The 20,593-nt window shown below is 41.0% G+C and overlaps 2 protein-coding genes across 13 annotated transcripts in view; one reads left to right on the forward strand and one right to left on the reverse strand.

Annotated features, from left to right (window-relative positions):
- The window catches only part of PPIL3 (peptidylprolyl isomerase like 3), a 119,178-nt gene that overhangs the window by 9,062 nt on the left and 89,523 nt on the right, over positions 1 to 20,593 (reverse strand). For 2 of the 9 annotated variants that reach the window (XM_055573085.1, XM_055573078.1), the window contains exon 1: positions 489 to 811. The gene's annotated coding sequence lies outside the window, so the exon portion shown is untranslated. Of the gene's footprint in view, positions 1 to 488; positions 886 to 20,593 lie in introns of those variants that run through there. The other 7 variants (XM_055573079.1, XM_055573080.1, XM_055573082.1 and 4 more) reach the window with 7 other exon arrangements.
- NIF3L1 (NGG1 interacting factor 3 like 1) lies at positions 776 to 20,232 on the forward strand. Of its 4 annotated transcripts, none has more exons than XM_055573074.1 (7): positions 776 to 910; positions 3,707 to 4,167; positions 5,018 to 5,180; positions 7,890 to 8,016; positions 10,188 to 10,326; positions 12,452 to 12,535; positions 17,404 to 20,232. In XM_055573074.1, the coding sequence occupies exons 2-7, from the start codon at positions 3,732 to 3,734 to the stop codon at positions 17,586 to 17,588; spliced, it is 1,134 nt and encodes a 377-aa protein (XP_055429049.1). In that variant the 5' UTR covers positions 776 to 910; positions 3,707 to 3,731; the 3' UTR covers positions 17,589 to 20,232. The 4 variants fall into 4 exon arrangements, with proteins under 4 accessions (XP_055429049.1, XP_055429052.1, XP_055429051.1 ...); XM_055573076.1 differs by having other exon boundaries at positions 777 to 910; positions 3,769 to 4,167; XM_055573075.1 differs by lacking the exon at positions 776 to 910 and adding an exon at positions 971 to 1,582.

A 20,593-nucleotide genomic window follows, 5' to 3' on the forward strand; every position in this document is an offset into this window, starting at 1 on the left:
ATTACATTCATTTCCCTCTCTTAACTCACACAAGCTCAGTTTTATGGCATATTTAAAAGAAAAAGTGTCAACGAGTACCCATTCTACCCAAGTAATAAAAATTCGGTTATGGAAGCCATCAGGCGAAACTAATCGACTCCAGACCCTCAAACTCCTCTTTCCCTGCTCACTTCTCAAGGGCCGAGTACATTCCCGCCTTGGGGTCCAGGCAATGGGTGTTCCCCTCGCCTGGAACATGTACACTCAGACATCTGTACAGCTAGTTTCCTCACCTCCAAATCTCTGCTCAAAAGTCTGGTTAAACCTGCCTTAACGATTTCCTTTTCTCACTGCACTTACCACTAGTATATTACATGCTTTACTAGTCGTCACCCTCCCCGCACAGAAAAAATACTAACTGTAAGCAGTCCAAGAACTAAAACACACAGCGCTCTGCAAGCACTTGAGTTAAGCTAATGAAACAATAACTGACGTTACCCCATACTTACTTAACCACTTCGATTAGCACAGTTGTTGTTAAAACAGCAAAGATGCAATCGTAGGTGCCCCCGCGGGTCTGTAGATTCGAAATGCCACCGGAAGTCGAGCAAGAGACCCATTAGAGAGAATGCCCCTAGCCTGTTCGCGTGCTCTCTTCCCCTCACCCTATCTGTAACCCAAACGAGAAGAACTAGGGAGAGAATGTAGGATTTATTCCCCACCAGGAACACATCTGACCTTGAAAGGGGGCTCTTTCAGTAATTACACTAGGACAAGAAGCGTTAATTCTGGGCAACCTCTAGGATTGCCTTGGGCTCAGACATAAAACGGAAAGTACCTCTTCCGCCCGGCTCCTGCGTCCCTCCTACTTTCACAACACCAGGAAGTTCCGCGCAGGACCGGAAGTAGCTCTCGCGGAGTCCCGGGACTGGTGAGTCTTGGGAGAATTAGATTCCGGCGTGGGTAGCTGAGCCTTCGGTTACGGGCTGTAGCAGCCCCCTGATAGCCACAGGGCAGAGATAGGCGCAGAAAACCGGGTTGCCTCGAGATAGGATAGGGCTCTAGAGGGGCCGGGGCCTTGACTCTCAGGTTTACGGCCTTGCGGTTTACGGCCTTGCAACCTGCTCTCTTCATTGTCCTGGAAAACGTCTGAAGTGGGACTGAAAAAAGAGGGGCGCAGTTTGCAGGCTGTGGAGTGGCCCTGCTAATGATACTTAAACAGCGCTGACTCTAGGCCAGGCACTTTCCCCTAGCTTTACGGTTAAATCTTGCAACAACACTGTGAGCTGGAAACTATTATTTCTATCCTTCAGAGGTGGAAACCGCAAACAGCTGTGGCTCTGGGAATCAGGCTGGTTTTAGAGTCTGTGGTCTTCACCAGGCTGGGCCGCCTCCCATTCTTGTTAATTGTGGCTTCAAGCTACGCAGCTTCGTTGTGAATGGGGAGTGTTTTGTTACCTTTAAGTCCTACAAATTTAACAGTAAATAAATCAACACCGGCGTGGTAGACCACTAGAGCTTCACTTTAGCCCTTGCCAGATTTAGAAGAGTCTGTAGAGTGGAGTAATTAGTATCAAGACCTGGAATCTGGAAATGGGAAGAGGTATGTGCTGTGGTGTGCGACTCTTTGTGACCCCATGGCCTGTAGCCCACCAGTCTCCTCTATCCATGGGGATTCTCCTGGCACGAATACTGAAGTGGGTTGCCATGCCCTCCTCCAGGGGATGTACCCAACCAGGGGTCGAACCCAGCTCTCCTGCATTCTCCGGGATTGCAGGCGGATTCTTTACCAGCTGAGCTACCAGGGAAGCCCGCAAGTGGTATAAGGACACTTAGAAGATCTTCCAAGACCCCAGTTCAAGGGTTTGTGGAGGTTCTGCATCACTCCAAACCATATTTTGAATAAGTGCATTAAATATTAAATATTTTTTGTGTACAAATAAAAGCTTAAAAAATTGTTTCCGAAGTTAATGAGTTACAAGTATTTCAATCAAAATTTAGTTGACTGCTTTCTTGCTAATTTGCATACCATGAAATGCTTTTCTTCAAAAAAGTTTTCATAGATACTCAATTTAAGAATTGAGCCAACAGTGTTACCTTTTGTATTGGATACAGATGTCTAGAAGGGTTTGACAGACTCTGCGGACAGGGTACCCTACATCTTCACCTCGCCCACCTCTTGATTCTGGCCTTTGTATGGCACCAAGGTGTTTGTTCAGGGGCAGCATCTCCTGCCCCTTTCCTGCCTTGACCTTGCCCATTCACAGTGACCCACCTCTGCATCTCATGGTTCTGGCTACTGATAAACCACTTAATTTTTTATATATAGTATCATTACTTTTTCTTGATAAAGCACCTCTTTTTTTGGCCATGCCCCACAGCTTGAGAGATTTCAGTTCTCCAACCAGGGATCGAACCCGAGCCACAGCAGTGAAAGCCAGAATCCTAACCACCAGGCCACCAGGGAACTCTCTGATAAAGCACTTTTTAATGTCAGTATATACCATCCTAACTCCAAAGTCTGCTATGATAGGGGAAGGGAAACTGTGTCTATGTATAGTAAGCATTTAGTGCTGGCCAATATTGGAGATACTGAGATACAGAAAAGATAGTTCCTGTTCTCTGGTAGCTTTAGGGGAGACAAACAGGAATATAACATTAATTAAGAGAATGTCTGGAGCAAAAGGGGAGACGCTGAAAGAGAAAGTTTGTCAAGAAAAGCTTTGTTTAGAAAGTCGAAGTCGTCTTGGAAGGAAGTGTAATATCTAGAGAAATGGAGAATGATGGTTGAAGGGTGAAAAGACTATGAACAGAGGGTGTGTGGGGAACAGGGAGGAGGGGATGAATGTAATTGTGTGTTATGTACCAGGCTTGTGCTCTGGAGAAGGGAATGGCTACCCACTCCAGTATTCTTGCCTGGAGAATTCCATGGAAAGAAGAGTGTGGTGGGCTACAGCCTATAGGGTTGCAAAGAGTCAGACACGACTGACCGACACATACACACACACACACACACTCCAGGCTTGTGCAAGGTCACTTAAACATATTAATCCATTTACTCCTCTAGATGACCTATGAAGTAAGTTATAGTATCTCTGTTTTGTAGATGAGAGAACAAGCTCAGAGCACTTAAGTGACTTACCTGTGATACCAGTGCTGGTAAATGATAGAGCCAATATTTGAACTTAGGTATGGCTTTCCTGGTGGCTCAGCAGTAAAGAATTTGCCTGCATCTCAGGAGACGCAGGAGACGTGGGTTTGATCCCTGGGTCAGAAAGAAGCCCTGGAGGAGGGCATGGCAACCCACTCCAATATTTTTGCCTGGAGAATTCCATGGACTGAGGAGCCTAGCCAACTGTAGTCCAGTGGGTTTCAAAGAGTTGGACACGACTGAAGCAATTGAGTGGGCTTCCCTGATAGCTCAGTTGGTAAAAGAATCTGCCTGCAATGCAGGAGACCCTGGTTCAATTCCTAGGTCAGGAAGATCCGCTGGAGAAGGGATAGGCTGACCACTCCAGTATTCTTGGGCTTCTGCTGTGGCTCAGCTGGTAAAGAATCTGCCTGCAATGCGGGAGACCTGGGTTTGAAGCAACTGAGTACGCATGCCATCATGTTTGGTTTTTTTTTTAGTGTAAGACTACAGCTCTTTTGCTCATATACTTTGCTGTCTAAAAAGGTTTGAGTCTGTAAAGTGTACATGTGCTCCATAGTCTGTGTTTGACTTCAGATACTCAGTTTTGCCTGACTTCTGCATGTTGTCATCTCGTGTACGCCTGGTCGCCACGACAGCCCGCCTGGTCCATTCCCTGATCTACAGTTCTTCCCGTTCCTTCATGGATCTGAAGGCTCTCCTTTCCTCCTTGAATGACTTTGCATCCCTCTCATTTGCTGAGAGCTGGGACAATGTTGGATTACTGGTGGAACCGAGCCCACCACACACTGTAAACACGCTCTTCCTGACCAATGACTTGACAGAGGAAGTGATGGAGGAGGCGCTGCAGAAGAAGGCGGATCTCATCCTCTCTTACCATCCGCCTATTTTCCGACCCATGAAGCGCATCACCTGGAAAACATGGAAGGAGCGCCTGGTAATCCGGGCACTGGAGAACAGAGTTGGGATCTACTCTCCTCACACCGCCTATGACGCTGCTCCTCAGGGAGTTAACAACTGGCTGGCTAAGGGGCTTGGTGAGAAGCCTCTTGTTCTTTCATATCTAGTTTTTTCCCTGTCAGTGCTTTGGAATTTTATAGAGTGTCTTTTCAATAGTGTTTTAACCTCTTTAGGGATGGGGACCATTATTCTGTTTTTATATATTTTAAAATAATCTTACTGAAACCTGACAATTAAATTATATTTAAAAATGAAATTATATTCTTATTGAATAAAGACCACATTGGAAATCTTCATTTTTGGCTGAGCTTTGTGATTCCTTACTCAAGTGGCACAGTGCCTAGCACTCAGGCACTCCAGAAAAGCCTGTTGAATTGAATTGAAAGCTCAGGCCTCTCCAGAATATACTTCATATATCAGTCAGATAGTTTCACTGGATTAGCTTATGCCCAGCACAATGAGGGAATTCAGTGTATGTGTTTTTAGCTTTATTTTTGATAAGCCTTTTTAGTTTCCTTGTGCTGGGCTGAAGCTTCTGTGATGATATAAGCTGGATTAGTGTGGTCAAGTGGATTATGAGCTTTGTGACCTGAATCATAGTTTACACAAGTAAATTTAGTAAGCAGTCACAATTCTATATGTCATCAGAAATTCGTGAGTCAGTCTTGTCCAACTTTCTGTGATATTTAAGAGTCTTCTGGAAAATACTTCTGAAAAGAAATATGATTCTGTATGACCATACGAAATCCTTGGGTTATGGGGACTATTGGGTGTATATATAAGGACCATGTTGTGTGTGTTTATTATAGAAGCATCTAAGAATGAATCTTTTAAAGAATACTCATTTCTTACAGTAGTAGTTTTTCTTTTTAATTTTTTAAAAAACCCACAAAATCTCTTTTAACTCCTGACAATTTTTTTTTCTAGGTGTTTGCACCTCCAGGCCCATCCATCCTTCCAAAGCACCTGACTACCCCACGGAGGGAACTCACAGAGTAGAATTCAGTGTTACCCACACCCAAGACCCGGACAAAGTCATTTCTGCACTGAAAGAGATTGCAGGTGTATCTGTTACTTCTTTTTCTGCTAGGTACAATATATTTTCCTCTTTTTGTGTATATGTTAAGAATCTTTCTTACAAATTCTATAAGCCTGCTATTTAAGTTTACAACAAATCATTTTCCTCAGGTGGAATCATTTTCCTTCGGTAGGTTTACAAAACAGCATTCTTCTCATTTGCTTATGGGTCCCTGAGGAGGAAAACTGATACCATACAGTAAATAATGATAACGCTTATTGACTATTTTCTATGCAGGAAGGACTATACCACACATCTTACAGTATTTCTAATCCTCCTGACAGTGTTGAAAGGTATTTTTACTTTAGGGTATGTAGATAAACCCTTGGAGAAGGCGATGACACCCCACTCCAGTACTTTTGCCTGGAAAATCCCATGGATGGAGGAGCCTGGTAGGCTGCAGTCCATGGGGTCGCTAAGAGTCGGACATGACTGACTGACTTCCCTTTCACTTTTCACTTTCACACATTGGAGAAGGAAATGGCAACCCACTCCGGTGTTCTTGCCTAGAGAATCCCAGGGACGGGGGAGCCTGGTGGGCTTCCTTCTATGGGGTTGCACAGAGTCAGACACGACTGAAGCGACTTGGCAGCTGCAGCAGCAGATAAACCCTAGTGATATACTGATAGTATAGGTTTACTTTTATCAATTCCCAGGAAATGATGATTCCTAAACACTTGAAAGGAAAAAATACGTTAAAATGCCTCTCAGAAATGCCAATCATTTATTTAATTAGATCTGAGATACCAAAAAATGTTGGGACTTATTTATGCTGTTGCTGCTGCTGCTGCTAAGTCACTTCAGTCGTGTCCGGCTCTGTGCTACCCCATAGACGGCAGCCCACCAGGCTCCGCCATCTCTGGGATTCTCCAGGCAAGAACACTGGAGTGGGTTGCCTACTAAAGCATTGTAAAAGACACATTATACAGAGCTAGGACTTAATAATTATAAAAAAAAAAAAAAAAAAAAAGATAAATATAGTGGCCTTTTAATAAAATGGAAACCTGTTAGCAGTAATCATGCCTTGGGTAAAGCTCACTGGCTGTGATACTGCCGCTGTGCAAAGCTAAAATGGAAATCCATATAGGCTACACCAAAAATGATTCTTCAGTGAGTGGTTTTTATGTGTAGATACATTATACTAAAGCCATAGTGAATGTCCTATAATAGTATTGGGGGATTTCAAGAACCTTAAGGAAAATTATTTATAAGATTTTGCGTAGATTTCAGTCATAGATATCTTTTACCATTCTGCAATACTGTGTAAACACTGAAATTAAAATTATGCAAATAAAGCATGAAAACTTCAAACAATACCAAAGTCCTCCTTGTCCCTTCTACTGAGTCCCAAGATCTTCAACTTGAGTTGTCTTTTCTTTTGTTTTCAGAGAAGTGGGTATCTTTCCAAACATGTATAGGGACATGAAGAAATGTATAGTTTTCTTTTAGTCATTTTTTTTTTAATTAAATGGTATGCTGTATTTGCCTTTTCAACTTGTCATAGTAATCTTTCCATGTAGATTTCTTATTATGAATGTACTGTAATTTCTTGAAGCATTTAGCTTCCTAACTGGTGGACCTTTTAAAGAACTGAAACACCTTTAGTTTGGTTCCAGTTTCTCCATATCACAGGTAGTATCTGGGACTTAACAATTAGACTGGGGACCAGGCATTGTTTTTGCTTTTTCTTTTCAAATCTCTGCAGATGGTTCCAGTGTTGAAACTCCACTTCCACATTATCTTGTAAGGTATCTTTTAGTTCTCGAATTCTGTGATTATATTTAGAGTTTATGGTTAAATACAAAACTTTCTTGATGTTAGTTTTTTTGGAGGCTCTCGGATATTCCTTTTTAAAATTTTTTTTGGCCATGCCCCATGGCTTTTAGGATCTTGACCAAGGAGTGAACCCAGGCCCTGACAATAAAAGCACCTAGTCCTAACCACTGGATCACCAAGGAATTCCCAAGGGTATTGCTTTTTAAAGGGTGATTCAGGGACCCTCTGAATTATAAGCATAATGGGTGCTTTTGAAAAATGCATCACGTTGTTGTGTGGCATAAACCAATGCAATATTATAGCAGAATTATCCTTCAATTAAAAATAAACAAAGAAAAATGCAGATTTTTTGCTTTATCCTAGATCTGTGTAATTAGAATGGGATTTGCCTGAGAATCTGTCTGGGAAATTCTTGTATTCAATGATGTTTGAACATTAGCTTTTCTAGGGCTTTAAAAAACTTGTTTGCCCCAGCCCCATTCATAGATGTTCTGTTTCATTGAGTCTATAGAAGAGTCCAACAGCTGTTTTTTTTTTTAAGAAGCCAGCAAGAGATTTCTGATACACCACCAGGACTGAGAACAGTTCTAGACCAGGGGCTTCAAAGTGAGGTCCCTGGACCAGCACATCAGTGTCACCTGGAACTCGTTAGATAAATTCTCAGCCCCCACTCAGACCTTCTAAATCAGAAACTCTGAGGGTACGGCCCAACAGTCTGTTTTAATAAGGCCATGAGATGATTTTGATGCATGCTGATGTTTGAGAAACACTATTCTAGAAAACGGTTTGGAATTAAATCCTAAATTCCATATAAATCTAATCTCCTATTACAGGAGGTTGTAAACTATGGATTATTTTAAATATATAAATTTTTATATATATATATTTTTATAAATTTATTTATTTGTTTATATTTATCCTAAACCAAGTGACTTTTTTTTGCAGGACTGATGATGAAGAACAAACACGGCTCAGTCTGAATTGTACTCAGCAAGCTTTGATGCAGGTGGTGGCTTTTCTTTCCCAGAATAGGCAGTTTTATCAGAAGACTGAAATTCTGTCACTAGAGAAGGTAATAAAAGATATCTTATGTTACGGTGCAGTTTTGTTTGACAAATTCATATGTAAATTGTTAGTTTAATAGGTTATTAACTATTGCCTAGAGTAGCACAAAGTGGTGATGAAAGCATGTTGGGCCCTGGAAAGTTTATTGAAAAGGGGAGATGTTTCAGGAATACAAAAATGTAGATATCTTAGTCCATTCAGGCTGCCATAATATGTTTGAACTTCTATAACAGAATACTATAGACTGGATAGCTTATAAACAACAGTCATTTATGTCTCACAGTTAAGGAGGAAGCAAAGTCCAAAATCGTGGCACTGGCAGACTCTGAGTGTTGCCGGATGGGAGCTCAATACATGCTTCAAAGATGGTGCCTTCTCTCTATGTCTTCACACAGTGAAGGGGACATGGGATGTCTCTGGAGCCTCTTTTCTAAAGCACTAATCCCAGTTGTGTGGGTTCCAACCTCATGATCTGAAAGTACCTTCCAAAGGCTACACCTCCTAATCTATAGGTTAGGATTTCATCCTATGAATTTGAGGGGGCCAGAAACATTCAGACCATGATGGTACTTCTTCATGATTAGAGACTCAGTTACAGATTCATTCTCTTATTTTATACCCTCTGCCTGGACCATTTTATTCATTCCTTTAACTTGACATGTGATGATCCCTATGTCTTTACTTCCTGTCTCAGGATGCTTTCTTAAGGCAAAAGATAAAAATTTTTTTTGAAAAACTGTATTTCCAGCCACTTTCTGAACATTTTCCACTTACAGATCTCACAAGTATTTAAAATCCAATATATACAAAAACTGACCTTATGCACATAGAATGTTTTTAAATACAAGTTTTTTTCTATTTTATTGGTGACCCTAAGAGCTGTTTTATTTGCAGGGTTGCACAACTCTCCCTTGCTCCCATACATCCAAGCCCTGCTGATTCTGTCCCTAAATCTACAAGGTGTTTCTCCTCTCTGTTTGCTTTGCCACCACAGTAGTTGAAACGCTCATGTTCCCTCCCTTGGGGTATAAGACACAGTAAACTCCTGAGCGGGCACCTCCAGGAGATAGTCCAGGCTTTTCGGCTTAGAGTGTGTAGCCTTTCATGACTAGCGAGGACCCCTGTCTCCAGCTTCTTCTCCCTCCCCACCCTTGCTCTGCATACAGGCTATACTGTCTGCTTTTAGATCTGCTCTGTGTGCTCTCTCACACCTTGGCACCTTTGTACATGTTCTCTCTGTTTAGAATGCCTCAATAAATAAATAAAAAGGAAAAAAGAAAAAAATGGAATGCCTTGCCACATCTCACCATATCTCTAACCCACCACCCTGCACTTGACGTCACTCCTTTCTTAACTCCTTTCTGGTTTGTCTTCAAGACCCAAGTCCTTGTAGAAGCTTATTTTACTCCCCTTATTTCAAGTATGCACCTTCCCCCCGTCTCAACTCATCTGTTTTGTTACTCTTTTGTGATCCCATAAAAAAAATAGTACCTATCTTGGACTTCCCTGGTGGTCCACTGGTTAAGACTTGCGTGCTTCCTATGCAAGGGGCAGAGGTTCAATCCCTGGGCAGGGAACTAAGATCCCACATGCCACTCAGCCAAAAAAAAAAAAATAGAAAAAGAAGAGGAAACTACCTTCTCAGGAGACTGAGCTCCTAGAAGTCAGAGAATGTTTTTGTCAGGTTTGCATTCCTAAATTTTAGCTTGGAGCTACTTTTTAAAATTTTTATCTATTTATTTATTTATTTTTGGCTGTGCTGGGTCTTCATTGCTGCATGGGCTTTTTTCTAGTTGCTGTGATTGGGGGCTACTCTCTAGTTGCTATGGATGGGCATCTCATTGTGGCAGCTTCTCTTCTTGCAGAGCACTGGCTCTAGGGTCCAAGGACTTCAGCAGTTTCGACTCCTGGGTTCCAGAGCACAGGCTTAATAGTTGTGGTGCATGGGCTTAGCTGCCCTGCAGCATGTGGGATCTTTCCAGATCAGGGATCGAATCTGTGTCTCCTGCATTGGTAGGCAGATTCTTTACCACTGAAGCACCAGGAAAGCCCTGGAGCTAGTTTTATAGCAAGCTCATAGTACTCTTGTTTTATTGATCTCATATTTGCTCTTTGCCCTATGGAATTGTTTTCTAGGACTTATGACGTCCAGTTTTCCTAATTTCTGTTTCTCTATAGCCTCTACTTCTCTATACTGGGATGGGACGGTTATGCACACTGGATGAGTCTGTCTCCTTGGAAACCATGATTGAGCGAATCAAAAGTCACCTAAAACTATCTCATGTTCGCCTTGCTCTTGGAATAGGGAAGACTTTAGGTAAGTATGTCTTCTATATTTGTCCAGCGTACCTACTGATAATATTGGGCAAAAATGGAAACTTTTGGCTGTATCAATATGATAGAAATGTGTTAGCAGCTCTCAGAAGATGACTGGTTTACTTTATCGGTCAGAGTGGACAAGGTTATGCTGTGGTATACAGCCCGTAGGCCTAAACAAGATTTATTTCTCATTCACACTCCAGGTCCATCTCAGATCAGCAAGGGAGTCTGCTCATTGTAGACAGGTCTTGAAGGGGGGGGGTCTTAAACTGCAGTTAAACATTGTAGTCTAGAAATGATACGTATTCTGTTCAACTCATTGTTCAGAGTCAGTCAACCCAGGAAGAGCATGAAGTGCAGCCCTGCCACATTCCAGGAAGAAAGCTAGAAATCGTGATTGCTCCAATTATAATGCAGATCTTAAGTTTTACAATAACAGTACTGGTGATGATTTTTAGTAGGTGCTGCTATGCTCGGTGATGTAATTGCGGTTTGAGTTTTGTAGCCACTGCCTTCTCTCTTGGCTTTCTCCTGTACTTTGGGGAACAAAAGGAACGAGCAGAACATCTATTGGGCCCCTGCAGTGAGCCTAGGACTGTTCAGAGTGTCCTACGTGTGTGTGTTTCCACTGCGAAGGCAACAAGTGGAGTGCAGTTGTTATGAGCGTGGAGTCGGATGCCGTGGGTTCATGTAACAGTCATGTCTGCTGCATGACTTTGGCAGACATGGAAGTGGTGATACAATTCACGTGGCTGGCCCATGTTAAGTGCAGTGAATGCTAGCTATTCTTAGATGTCTGGAAAGTATTATTTTTCCTGTTGCATAGGTGAAAAAAATTGAGGTTTGCAGAGGTAACTGACTTAACCAAAATCCACGTTGGATCAAACAACTCATGAGTGCTCATTTCAAAGAAGGTGGGTGGCAGAGATGGAATAAGACTTCTGACCAGCTCCATTGCCCCTTTTTTGAAATACAGCTAATGAAGTGTCCATTCTAGAAATTAAGTGCTCAACACTTGTTGGATTTTGTCTTGAAAGTTTCTGTATTTCACTCTCCGGAGGATGCTCTTTTAGGAAAATACCATATTAAAAAAAAATGTCAATTAACAATGTTGTGTTAGTTTCAGGTATACAGCAAAGTGATTCAGTTATACATATGTCTATTCTTTTTCAAATTCTTTTCCCATTTAGGTTGTTACATAATATTGAGTAGAGTTGCCTGTGCTAAATAGTGGGTCCTGGTTGGTTATCCATTTTAAATATAGCAGTATGTCCATGTCATGCCCTAACTATCCCTTCTCCTTACTTCCCCACTGGTAACTATAAGTTCGTTTTCTATATATCAACTATACTCCAATATAAAATCAAAAGTTAAGAAAATATGTGTCAAATCCATTCCATAGCATCGTCTAAATGGCCTGTTTAGTTCCTTAGCTTCCTTACCTGGGGACAGAGACAAACATGCCTGCCTCTCACTGTCACCTGGAGACCAGGTGAGGTTGCTTAACTGAGCAGCACTGTGGTGAAGCCTAAAACTTAGCGCTGCTGCTGCTGCTGCTGCTGAGTCGCTTCAGGCGTGTCCGACTCTGTGCGACCCCACAGACGGCAGCCCACCAGGCTCCCCCGTCCCTGGGATTCTCCAGGCAAGAACACTGGAGTGGGTTGCCACTTCCTTCTCCAATGCATGAAAGTGAAAAGTGAAAGTGAAGTCGCTCAGTCATGTCCGACTCTTTGTGGCCCCATGGACTGTAGCCTACCAGGCTCCTCTGTCCATGGGGTTTTCCAGGCAAGAATAGTGGAGTGGGTTGCCATTTCCTTCTCCAGGGGATCTTCCCGACCCAGGGATCGAACCGGGTCTCCTGCATTGCAGGCAGATGCTTTACCCTCTAAGCCACCAGGGAAGCCATCCTGCCTTAGGTTAGCTCTGTAATACCAAGGAGTAGTCTGTTTGCTTATATGAAGACATGTTTTTTTATTTTTTAAAACTTTTTACACAAAATTCACATACCGGTGATAAGACTGGGAGAGAGATCTGTATTACATATTGGATTCTTGGTACAGATTGTAATATTAATACGAAGGGGAATTGTAAAGTGTTGGTCTCTTGTTTTCTTTATCATGAAGAGTCCCCAGTCAAAGTCATGGCTCTGTGCGCTGGTTCTGGGAGCAGCGTCCTGCAGGGGACAGATGCCGACCTTTATCTCACAGGTAGGACAGCCTTTGGATCTTTCTTGTACCCTTTTCTTGTGTATCCCTTCCCTACCTTGGTTTGTTTTTTACAAGGTAAAAATTAACAGATTTTAGGACAGCATCTAACATACAGATGGATCTAATAAATGTTTTTTGAACCTGAACTAAATAAGAACTATGTCAAAATTGGGGACATACCACATACTTTGTGGAAGGAAAAAAATAATCATCTAATAATTAGATTATCTAAAAAGTGATATTCAGCATTTATTTAACCTATTTTCATAGGTTAAATAATAAATTCCTAAACATGATTTCTCTCAGATTTCATGTAAGTTACTGGAACACTTTTTACCTGTTGCCTTAGGTAGAAAATTGTTCCTCTTACTCGGCCCTGAAGGCAATGATCACTTTCTCTCAGTTCTAGCTCCAAAATCTTTCTATTTTTCCCCTTATCTCCGTCCAGGGATCCCCTACCTAAAGTACTTCATTAAGCCTCTAATCTTAATCTTCCACACTCCCCCAGAACTAACTTTCAGAAGTACAAGTGTGATGGTGTATAATATTACCATGGCTGAAAACCCTTCAGCGATTTCCTCCATGTGCCCTGGTGAAGCCTGAACGTCCCACCTCTTTCACGCAGTGTTGGCTCATGCCGTTTTCCCTGGCTAGGATGTCTTTTCTTTGCTTCTTGCTTATACTTCTAGTGATAAGCTCAAAGATACCTCCCCTGAGAAGTATTTTCTTGACAGTGTCAGGCTCCTGCCCCTGATGATCATACCTTCCTCTCCCAATTCCTGTCACTTTTTTCTTAATCTACAATACGCATTTCTTTAGGACAGAAATTGTTTGACTCCCAGGCTCTATACTCTGTCCTTGTGGGTAATACCTAATTGATAACATGGCCCATCATTCCTCCAAGGGAGTTGGAGGCACTTTGAACACTGCTGTTACCAGCTGCATTTCTACCTCTGGGCCTCTTGAGGGTTAGGAGACAGGGGCTTAAGATTACTTTACCTACTTCTAAAACTAGACTCAAGGGTCTTAAGCCCCTGGGCGTTCCTTTGGCGTTACTAGACCGCTTCTGCCACTGTATGCCCGTACCTTATTATCTAGCATACTCCCTTACAAAGGCTGCCGAACTTGAAATAATGTCCTGTCTCTGGGAATAGGGGCAGCATCTTAGGAAGCCTGATGTATTGCTTTGAACCAATTAAAAGTGTCTATGACCATTGTCTCTTTTCTTTTCCTTCCTCCTAAAGAGGCAAGGGTTTTATTTGGTGGGGGTGGGGGCGGTTATTTATTTATTTAATTTTTATTGGAGTATAGTTGCTTTATAATGTTGTATTAGTTTCTGATGTACAGCAAAATAAATCAGTTATATATTCACTCTTTTTTAGATTTCCTTCCTGTCTAGGTCACATAAAATGTAAGACTTTTATAAGCCCTCAAATTTATACCAGATTGAAATAAACTTTCAGTGTATAGACAGTTTAACATGTTATAACATGATGTTTCTATTTTAAAATTTAACATTTTACTTTGAAGGAATTTTAGATCTATAGGAAAGTTGCAGTAAGAATAGTATAATCAACTCTTATATACCCTTCACCTACATTACTAATGGCTGTTTTTGGCCACATTTGTACATTCTGTCTTTCTATAACATCATATATGTGTGTATATATTTGTGCATGCATAAGTATTCAGTTGGTGGAAAAGTAATTGTGTTTGACTTTTACACGAACCTCAATTATTTTTTCATCAACTGCAGTTACTTTTGAACCTCAGTTACTTTTTAATCAACCTGAGTTACTATTACTTTTGCACCAACAATTACTTTTGTACCAACCACAGTTACTTTTGCACCAACCTAATATGTATTTATGTTTTCTCCCAAGCCATTTATAAATAAATTACAGATATGATGACCTTTTACCTTCAAATACCTCAGCATTATATCTCCTAGGAGCGAGGACATTCCCTTATATGACCATGTTATAATGACCAAATTCAGGAATTTAATGTTGTTAATTGATCAAAATTTATAGTATTTCTTTTTCAGATTGATGCTCAATTCTTTTTTTAAATATAAATTTATTTATTTTAATTGGAGGCTAATTACTTTACAATATTATAGTGGTTTTGCCATACATTGACTTGAATCCACCACGGGTGTACATGTGTTCCCCATCCTGAACCCCCCTCCCTCCTCCCTCCCCATACCATCCCTCTGGGTCATCCCAGTGCACCAGCCCCGAGCATCCTGTATCATGCATCGAACCTGGTCTGGCGATTCATTTCATATATGATAATATACATGTTTCAATGCCATTCTCCCAAATCATCCCACCCTAGCCCTCTCCCGCAGAGTCCAAAAGACTGTTCTATACATCTGTGTCTCTTTTGGTGTCTTGCATACAGGGTTATCGTTACCATCTTTCTAAATTCCATATACATGCGTTAATATACTGTATTGGTGTTTTTCTTTCTGGCTTACTTCACTCTGTATAATAGGCTCCAATTTCATCCTCCTCATTAGAACTGATTCAAATGTATTCTTTTTAATGGCTGAGTAGTACTCCATTGTGTGTATGTACCACAGCTTTCTTATCCATTCATCTGCTGATGGACATCTAGGTTGCTTCCATGTCCTGGCTATTATAAACAGTTCTGCGATGAACACTGGGGTACACGTGTCTCTTTCAGTTCTGTTTTCCTCGGTGTGTATGCCCAGCAGTGGGATTGCTGGATCATAAGGCTGTTCTCTTTCCAGTTTTTTAAGGAATCTCCACACTGTTCTCCATAGTGGCTGTACTAGTTTGCATTCCCACCATCAGTGTAAGAGGGTTCCCTTTTCTCCACACCCTCTCCAGCATTTATTGCTTGTAGACTTTTGGATCGCAGCCATTCTGACTGCCGTGAAATGGTACCTCATTGTGGTTTTGATTTGCATTTCTCTGATAATGAGTGATCACACACTGCAACTGTTCTAGTTCTCAACTTTGTTTTTAGAGCATTGGCATTTTTGAAGAGCATAGGCCATTTGCTTTTTTTGTCTATCTCTCAATTTGGAATGTCTGATTGTTTTCTCATAAATAATAACTTTTTAAAATTAGTTTTCATATCACAAAGCAGTATATACATAAGATAAATTCACACAGTTCCAAAATGTTAAAATGTCCTTCCTTGGGGAGGGAGGTGGGAGGGGGGTTCAGGAGTGGGAACATATGCACACCCATGGCGGATTCATGTTGATGTATGGCAAAACCAATACAATATTGTAAAGTAATTAGCCTCCAATTAAAAAAAAAATGTCCTTCTTATACGGTTAGTTGGGGAAACAGAAAATGTCTTATCCAGCTTACTTTAGATGTCTGTACTCAGTGAGGCATCACTTTGAATATCACTTCAGAGATGGGAAACCCCAGCCAAAAGACCATTTTCATCACCCTTCCTTTGAGCTTTACATATTAGGTCATAAAGGGTAGTATCCTAGGAAGACCAGCAGATGGCAGGCTTGCTCCTTGGAAATATAAATTGTATACTAATCCAGACAGCCAGACTGTCTTTCCCAAAGCATGACTTCTAACTGGACCAGTTAGTGCCTTTTTCTCCTTTCACTTTTTCCTCTACTATTACTTAAATTAAGATATTTTAAAAGGTGCTTGAGTAGAAACTAGTCCTTACAATTAGGGCTTCCCTGGTGGCTCAAATGTTAAAGTATCTGCCTGCAATGCAGGAGACCTGGGTTCGATCCCTGAGTTGGGAACATCCCCTGGAGAAGGGAATGGCTACCCACTTCAGTGCTCTTGCTTGGACAATTCCATGGACAGAGGAGCCTAGCAAGCTTCAGTCCATGGGGTCTCAAAGGGTTGGACATGGCTGAGTGACTAACACTTCATAATGAAATGATGTGTATTTGGCTAGGGGAGAGTGTGGGGAATTGAAATTGAGGGCTTTTTTTTTTCTTTTCTTAAGAACCTTTTTTTTTTTAATGCCTTTATGTCTTAAGTATATTTCAAAATTGTGCTTTTTATAAAAAAGCCAAATATTCTTGTTCTTACATCAGATTCACAAAGTGTTTTTTAAAAATTCAAAACATTTGAGTTTTCCCAAAATCTTTCCACAAAAGATGAGATCCTCTTCTACCAGTAACTTCAGAATTTCTAGGTGTTTTGCCTGAGTCAAAGGAAAATACCTTATTTTTAATTTAGAAATAACCTTAAGCTCATTTCATTCTTATGAATTAGACTACAGTTGATGCTGAGAATTTTGGTATTCACAAAGTATAAGGGGCTTCCCTGGTGGCTCAGATGGTAAAGAATCTGCCTAGAATGTGGGAGATCTGGGTTAGATTCCTGGGTTGGGAAGACCCTGTGGAGAAGGAAATGGCAACCCACTCCAGTATTCCTGCCTGGAGAATTCCATGGACAGAGGAGCCTGGCGGGCTATAGTCCATGGGGATACAGAGAGTCAGCATGACTGAGCTACTAACACTTCACTTTATTTCACAAAGTATAAAGAAGTCTTTGGTGGGTAAGCAGTGGTCTTTTATTTTATTGTGGAAACCTTTTGAATGGGTGTTCCTACAGGTCAGTTCTGGCGGTATTAGATACTGTTGGGTGTGTGAATTTGGATACTTGCCTTGCATTTACCAAGGAGAAAGAATTTGGAATTCTCAGTGGGATGGTCTCTCTTTTTAAATTGGAGGACATGTAAGAAACATGCATATAACTTTCTAGATTCATGTGTAAGTTCTGCTGTATTACGTTTGCTTCATATAGGATGAAAACTTGGTATTTCTGCTGTTATGGTTCAGCACAGAACCATAGTCCACAGACTGTGTCTCATATTTAAATATTTGCTCTTTCTTTTGTTGGCAGGTGAGATGTCCCACCATGATGTTCTGGATGCTGCTTCCCAAGGAATAAGTGTCATCCTCTGTGAACACAGCAACACTGAACGAGGCTTTCTTTCTGATCTTCGAGATATGCTGGATGCTCACTTGGAGAATAAGATTAATATTATCGTGTCAGAAACAGACAGGGACCCTCTTCATGTGATATAAGGCCTGCAGGAACAGCCAGATAACACAACATAGAAAGCAGGTGGCTCCCAGTGTGAATCCATAACATGAATCAGTGGGGTTGGTATCCTTCCAAAAGAATATCTTAGAAGGTACATTAGCATTTCTGGTTTCTTAATCTGCTTCTCCCGATGTTCTGTAGCTCAGAAGATAAAAACTATAATGTAATTACCATTGAAGAATAAATATTATAAAGGACAAATTAAAGAATATACTGTGGAATATAAATTCATTGTAACTCTAGGAAATATGGAGTAAACCTGTTTGTTTAACATTCTTGGGAAATAGCTCAAGTAATCATCTCTTTAACTCAGTTATAGATGGGATGTGTCATTATAGATCTGTCTGTCCTTAGTTATTTTAAAAATGTACCTTTTCAGAAAAGTTTGTCTATATATGTATTCTTTTAAAACTTGATATTAGCTCACCTATATCTAGGTAGTAACCTTTGAAGGGTAGTAAGCTCTGTCTTTCAGAGAAGGCAATGGCACCCCACTCCAGTACTCTTGCCTGGAAAATCCCATGGATGGAGGACCCTGGTGGGCCGCAGTCCATGGGGTCGCTAAGTCAGACACGACTGACCGACTTCACTTTCACTTTTCTGCACTGGAGAAAGAAATGGCAACCCACTCCAGTGTTCTTGCCTGGAGAATCCCAGGGACGGGGGAGCCTGGTGAGCTGCCGTCTGTGGGGTCGCACAGAGTCAGACATGACTGAAGCGACTTAGCAGCAGCAGCAGTAAGGTCTGTCTTTATGTTCCCTTTCCTAGATCACTGATCTCCCACCTAAATTTCAGAATCAGGATGAGATTTTGTTTTTTGGCCTTGAGCAAACTACTTAACCTTGGTCTCAGTTTTCTCATCCCATGTGGCATGTGGGATCTTAGTTCCTCGACCAGGGATCACACTAGTGCCTCCTGCAGTGCCAGTGTGAAGTCTTAACCACTGGGCCTCCAGGGATGTCCCGCAGGATGAGTTCTGCTTTTTGTTGTAAATATACACGATCATTATTCATGTTCAGTTCAGTTCAGTCACTTAGTCCTGTCTGACTCTTTGCGACCCCATGGACTGCAGTACGCCAGGCCTCTCTGTCCATCACCAACTCCTGGAGTTTACTCAGACTCATGTCCATTGAGTCGGTGATGCCATTCAACCATCTCATCCTCTGTCGTCCCCTTCGCCCCCCACCTTCAATCTTTCCCAGCATCAGGGTCTTTTCAAATGAGTCAGTTCTTCGCATCAGGTGGCCAAAGTATTGGAGTTTCAGTTTCAGCATCAGTCCTTCCAATGAATATTCAGGATTATTCATGTAACTATTGCTTTTTAGGTAACTCACCATTTCATTAAAGATTTCTAACTTTAAAAATAATACAGGTGAATACATGTACAGTATTAATTTTGTGCCAGGCACTCTACTATGTGCTCTATAAACACTTTCATTCCCTTATATGCAAGTATATAGGTATTGTTACTCCCATTTTAACAGATGAGGAAACTGAGACAGAGGTTATGTAGCTTGGAAGTGATGGAATTAGGATATAAACTCAGTCTGGCTCCAGAGCCTATGTGCTTATTAATTGCAGTGGATCTGAATCAAATATGTTGATGGCAGGACTGATAAAAGAGGTATGGAAGAAATCCTGAAGGGAAAAAAAAATCCATCTTAACTGTGATCTTCTCTGGGTGGTATAATGACAGGCTTTTCTTTTTAATGCTTTTATATTTATTTCCAATTTCTACACTGAGCATGTTACTATGGTAATGGCAAAAGCAGTCTTTTAAAATACTATTGTCTAAAAATGAGAAAGCATAGAATTTAATATTTGTAGGATCCTTATCCTACCCATCTTCTATCTCCTGGAGGATTTGGGATCCTAACTTAAAAATTATTCCTAATTTTTAAGAATACAGTGGTTCACCTATAATACTGATTCACTACAGATATAGCCAACAGGAGTGAGCCTTATGAAATGCCCCCCATTAAAAGTTGGAGGAGCCACCAGGAAACATAGAGGAGAACAGCTAAGTGTCAGAAGCCAAGAACCAGAAAGCTTCTATGAGATGGTCAAGTTTGTCAAAGCAGAGAGAATGAGATAGCAGCTTTGAGAGACTATCTTAATGGTATTTGCTTCATTCATTCACTTATTGGTTGCTTTCTGTGTGCTGGACCTAGAGAGTGTGTGGAGAGGATACGACAGAATTTGGTTAATGATGACAGTAAACTCTTAACTATGAAAAAGGCAGGCATAGGATTTATAGGGAAGGTCTTCTGGGGGACAGCTTAAACACATGCACTAAGTAGAGAAACAGCAGAAACCACTGAGAAAGCCCAAGTAATTAATTCAGTATTGTCAGGGTGGAAAGAAGGCAGGAAAGGTATGGTCCAAGGTGATGATGAAGAAATAGCCTGTGGCCAGTAGCTCTCAAACCCTCCTTTTTTTGTTAGAGCACACTTAAGGCGTGGTATGATTTGGCCTGTGACTCATGAAGGCAGACAGGATCTCAGAATTGACAGTTGTGGAATAATCCCTTTGGGTAGAGTTTTAGGAGGGGTTAATGAATCAAAGAATTTGTTTATGATTGACACACTTATTGCCAAATAAAGAATGATATTATGACTGTAATAATTTTCAGCCTGCTTGCACTTCTGAATAACTAGAAAAAATACCCCAACACATCCTATGTAGTTTATTTTTTTCTTCCTCTGCAGTTTAAGAAAAAATAAAGTATCACTCAAGATTCCTTACTTTCAGCTGTCAAATTTTCCAAACTGTTAAAGATGCTGAAGTAGTCAGGTGATCTAAATACTTCAGAAGACTTGAAGGCCAAGTGATACATGCCAAAATAATGAAAACTTGGTAATAAGTTTTGTTATGCTTCAAGTTATATTTTTTGTAGCATTAGTTATTTCAAATTGACTTTATTCAACACATTAAGGATACTGTAGTTTTTAATGCTATTAAAACCTCAAGTAGGTATTTCATATCA

This window comes from Bubalus kerabau, chromosome 3 (assembly GCF_029407905.1).
Source record: "Bubalus kerabau isolate K-KA32 ecotype Philippines breed swamp buffalo chromosome 3, PCC_UOA_SB_1v2, whole genome shotgun sequence".
Classification (NCBI taxonomy): Eukaryota; Metazoa; Chordata; class Mammalia; order Artiodactyla; family Bovidae; genus Bubalus; species Bubalus kerabau.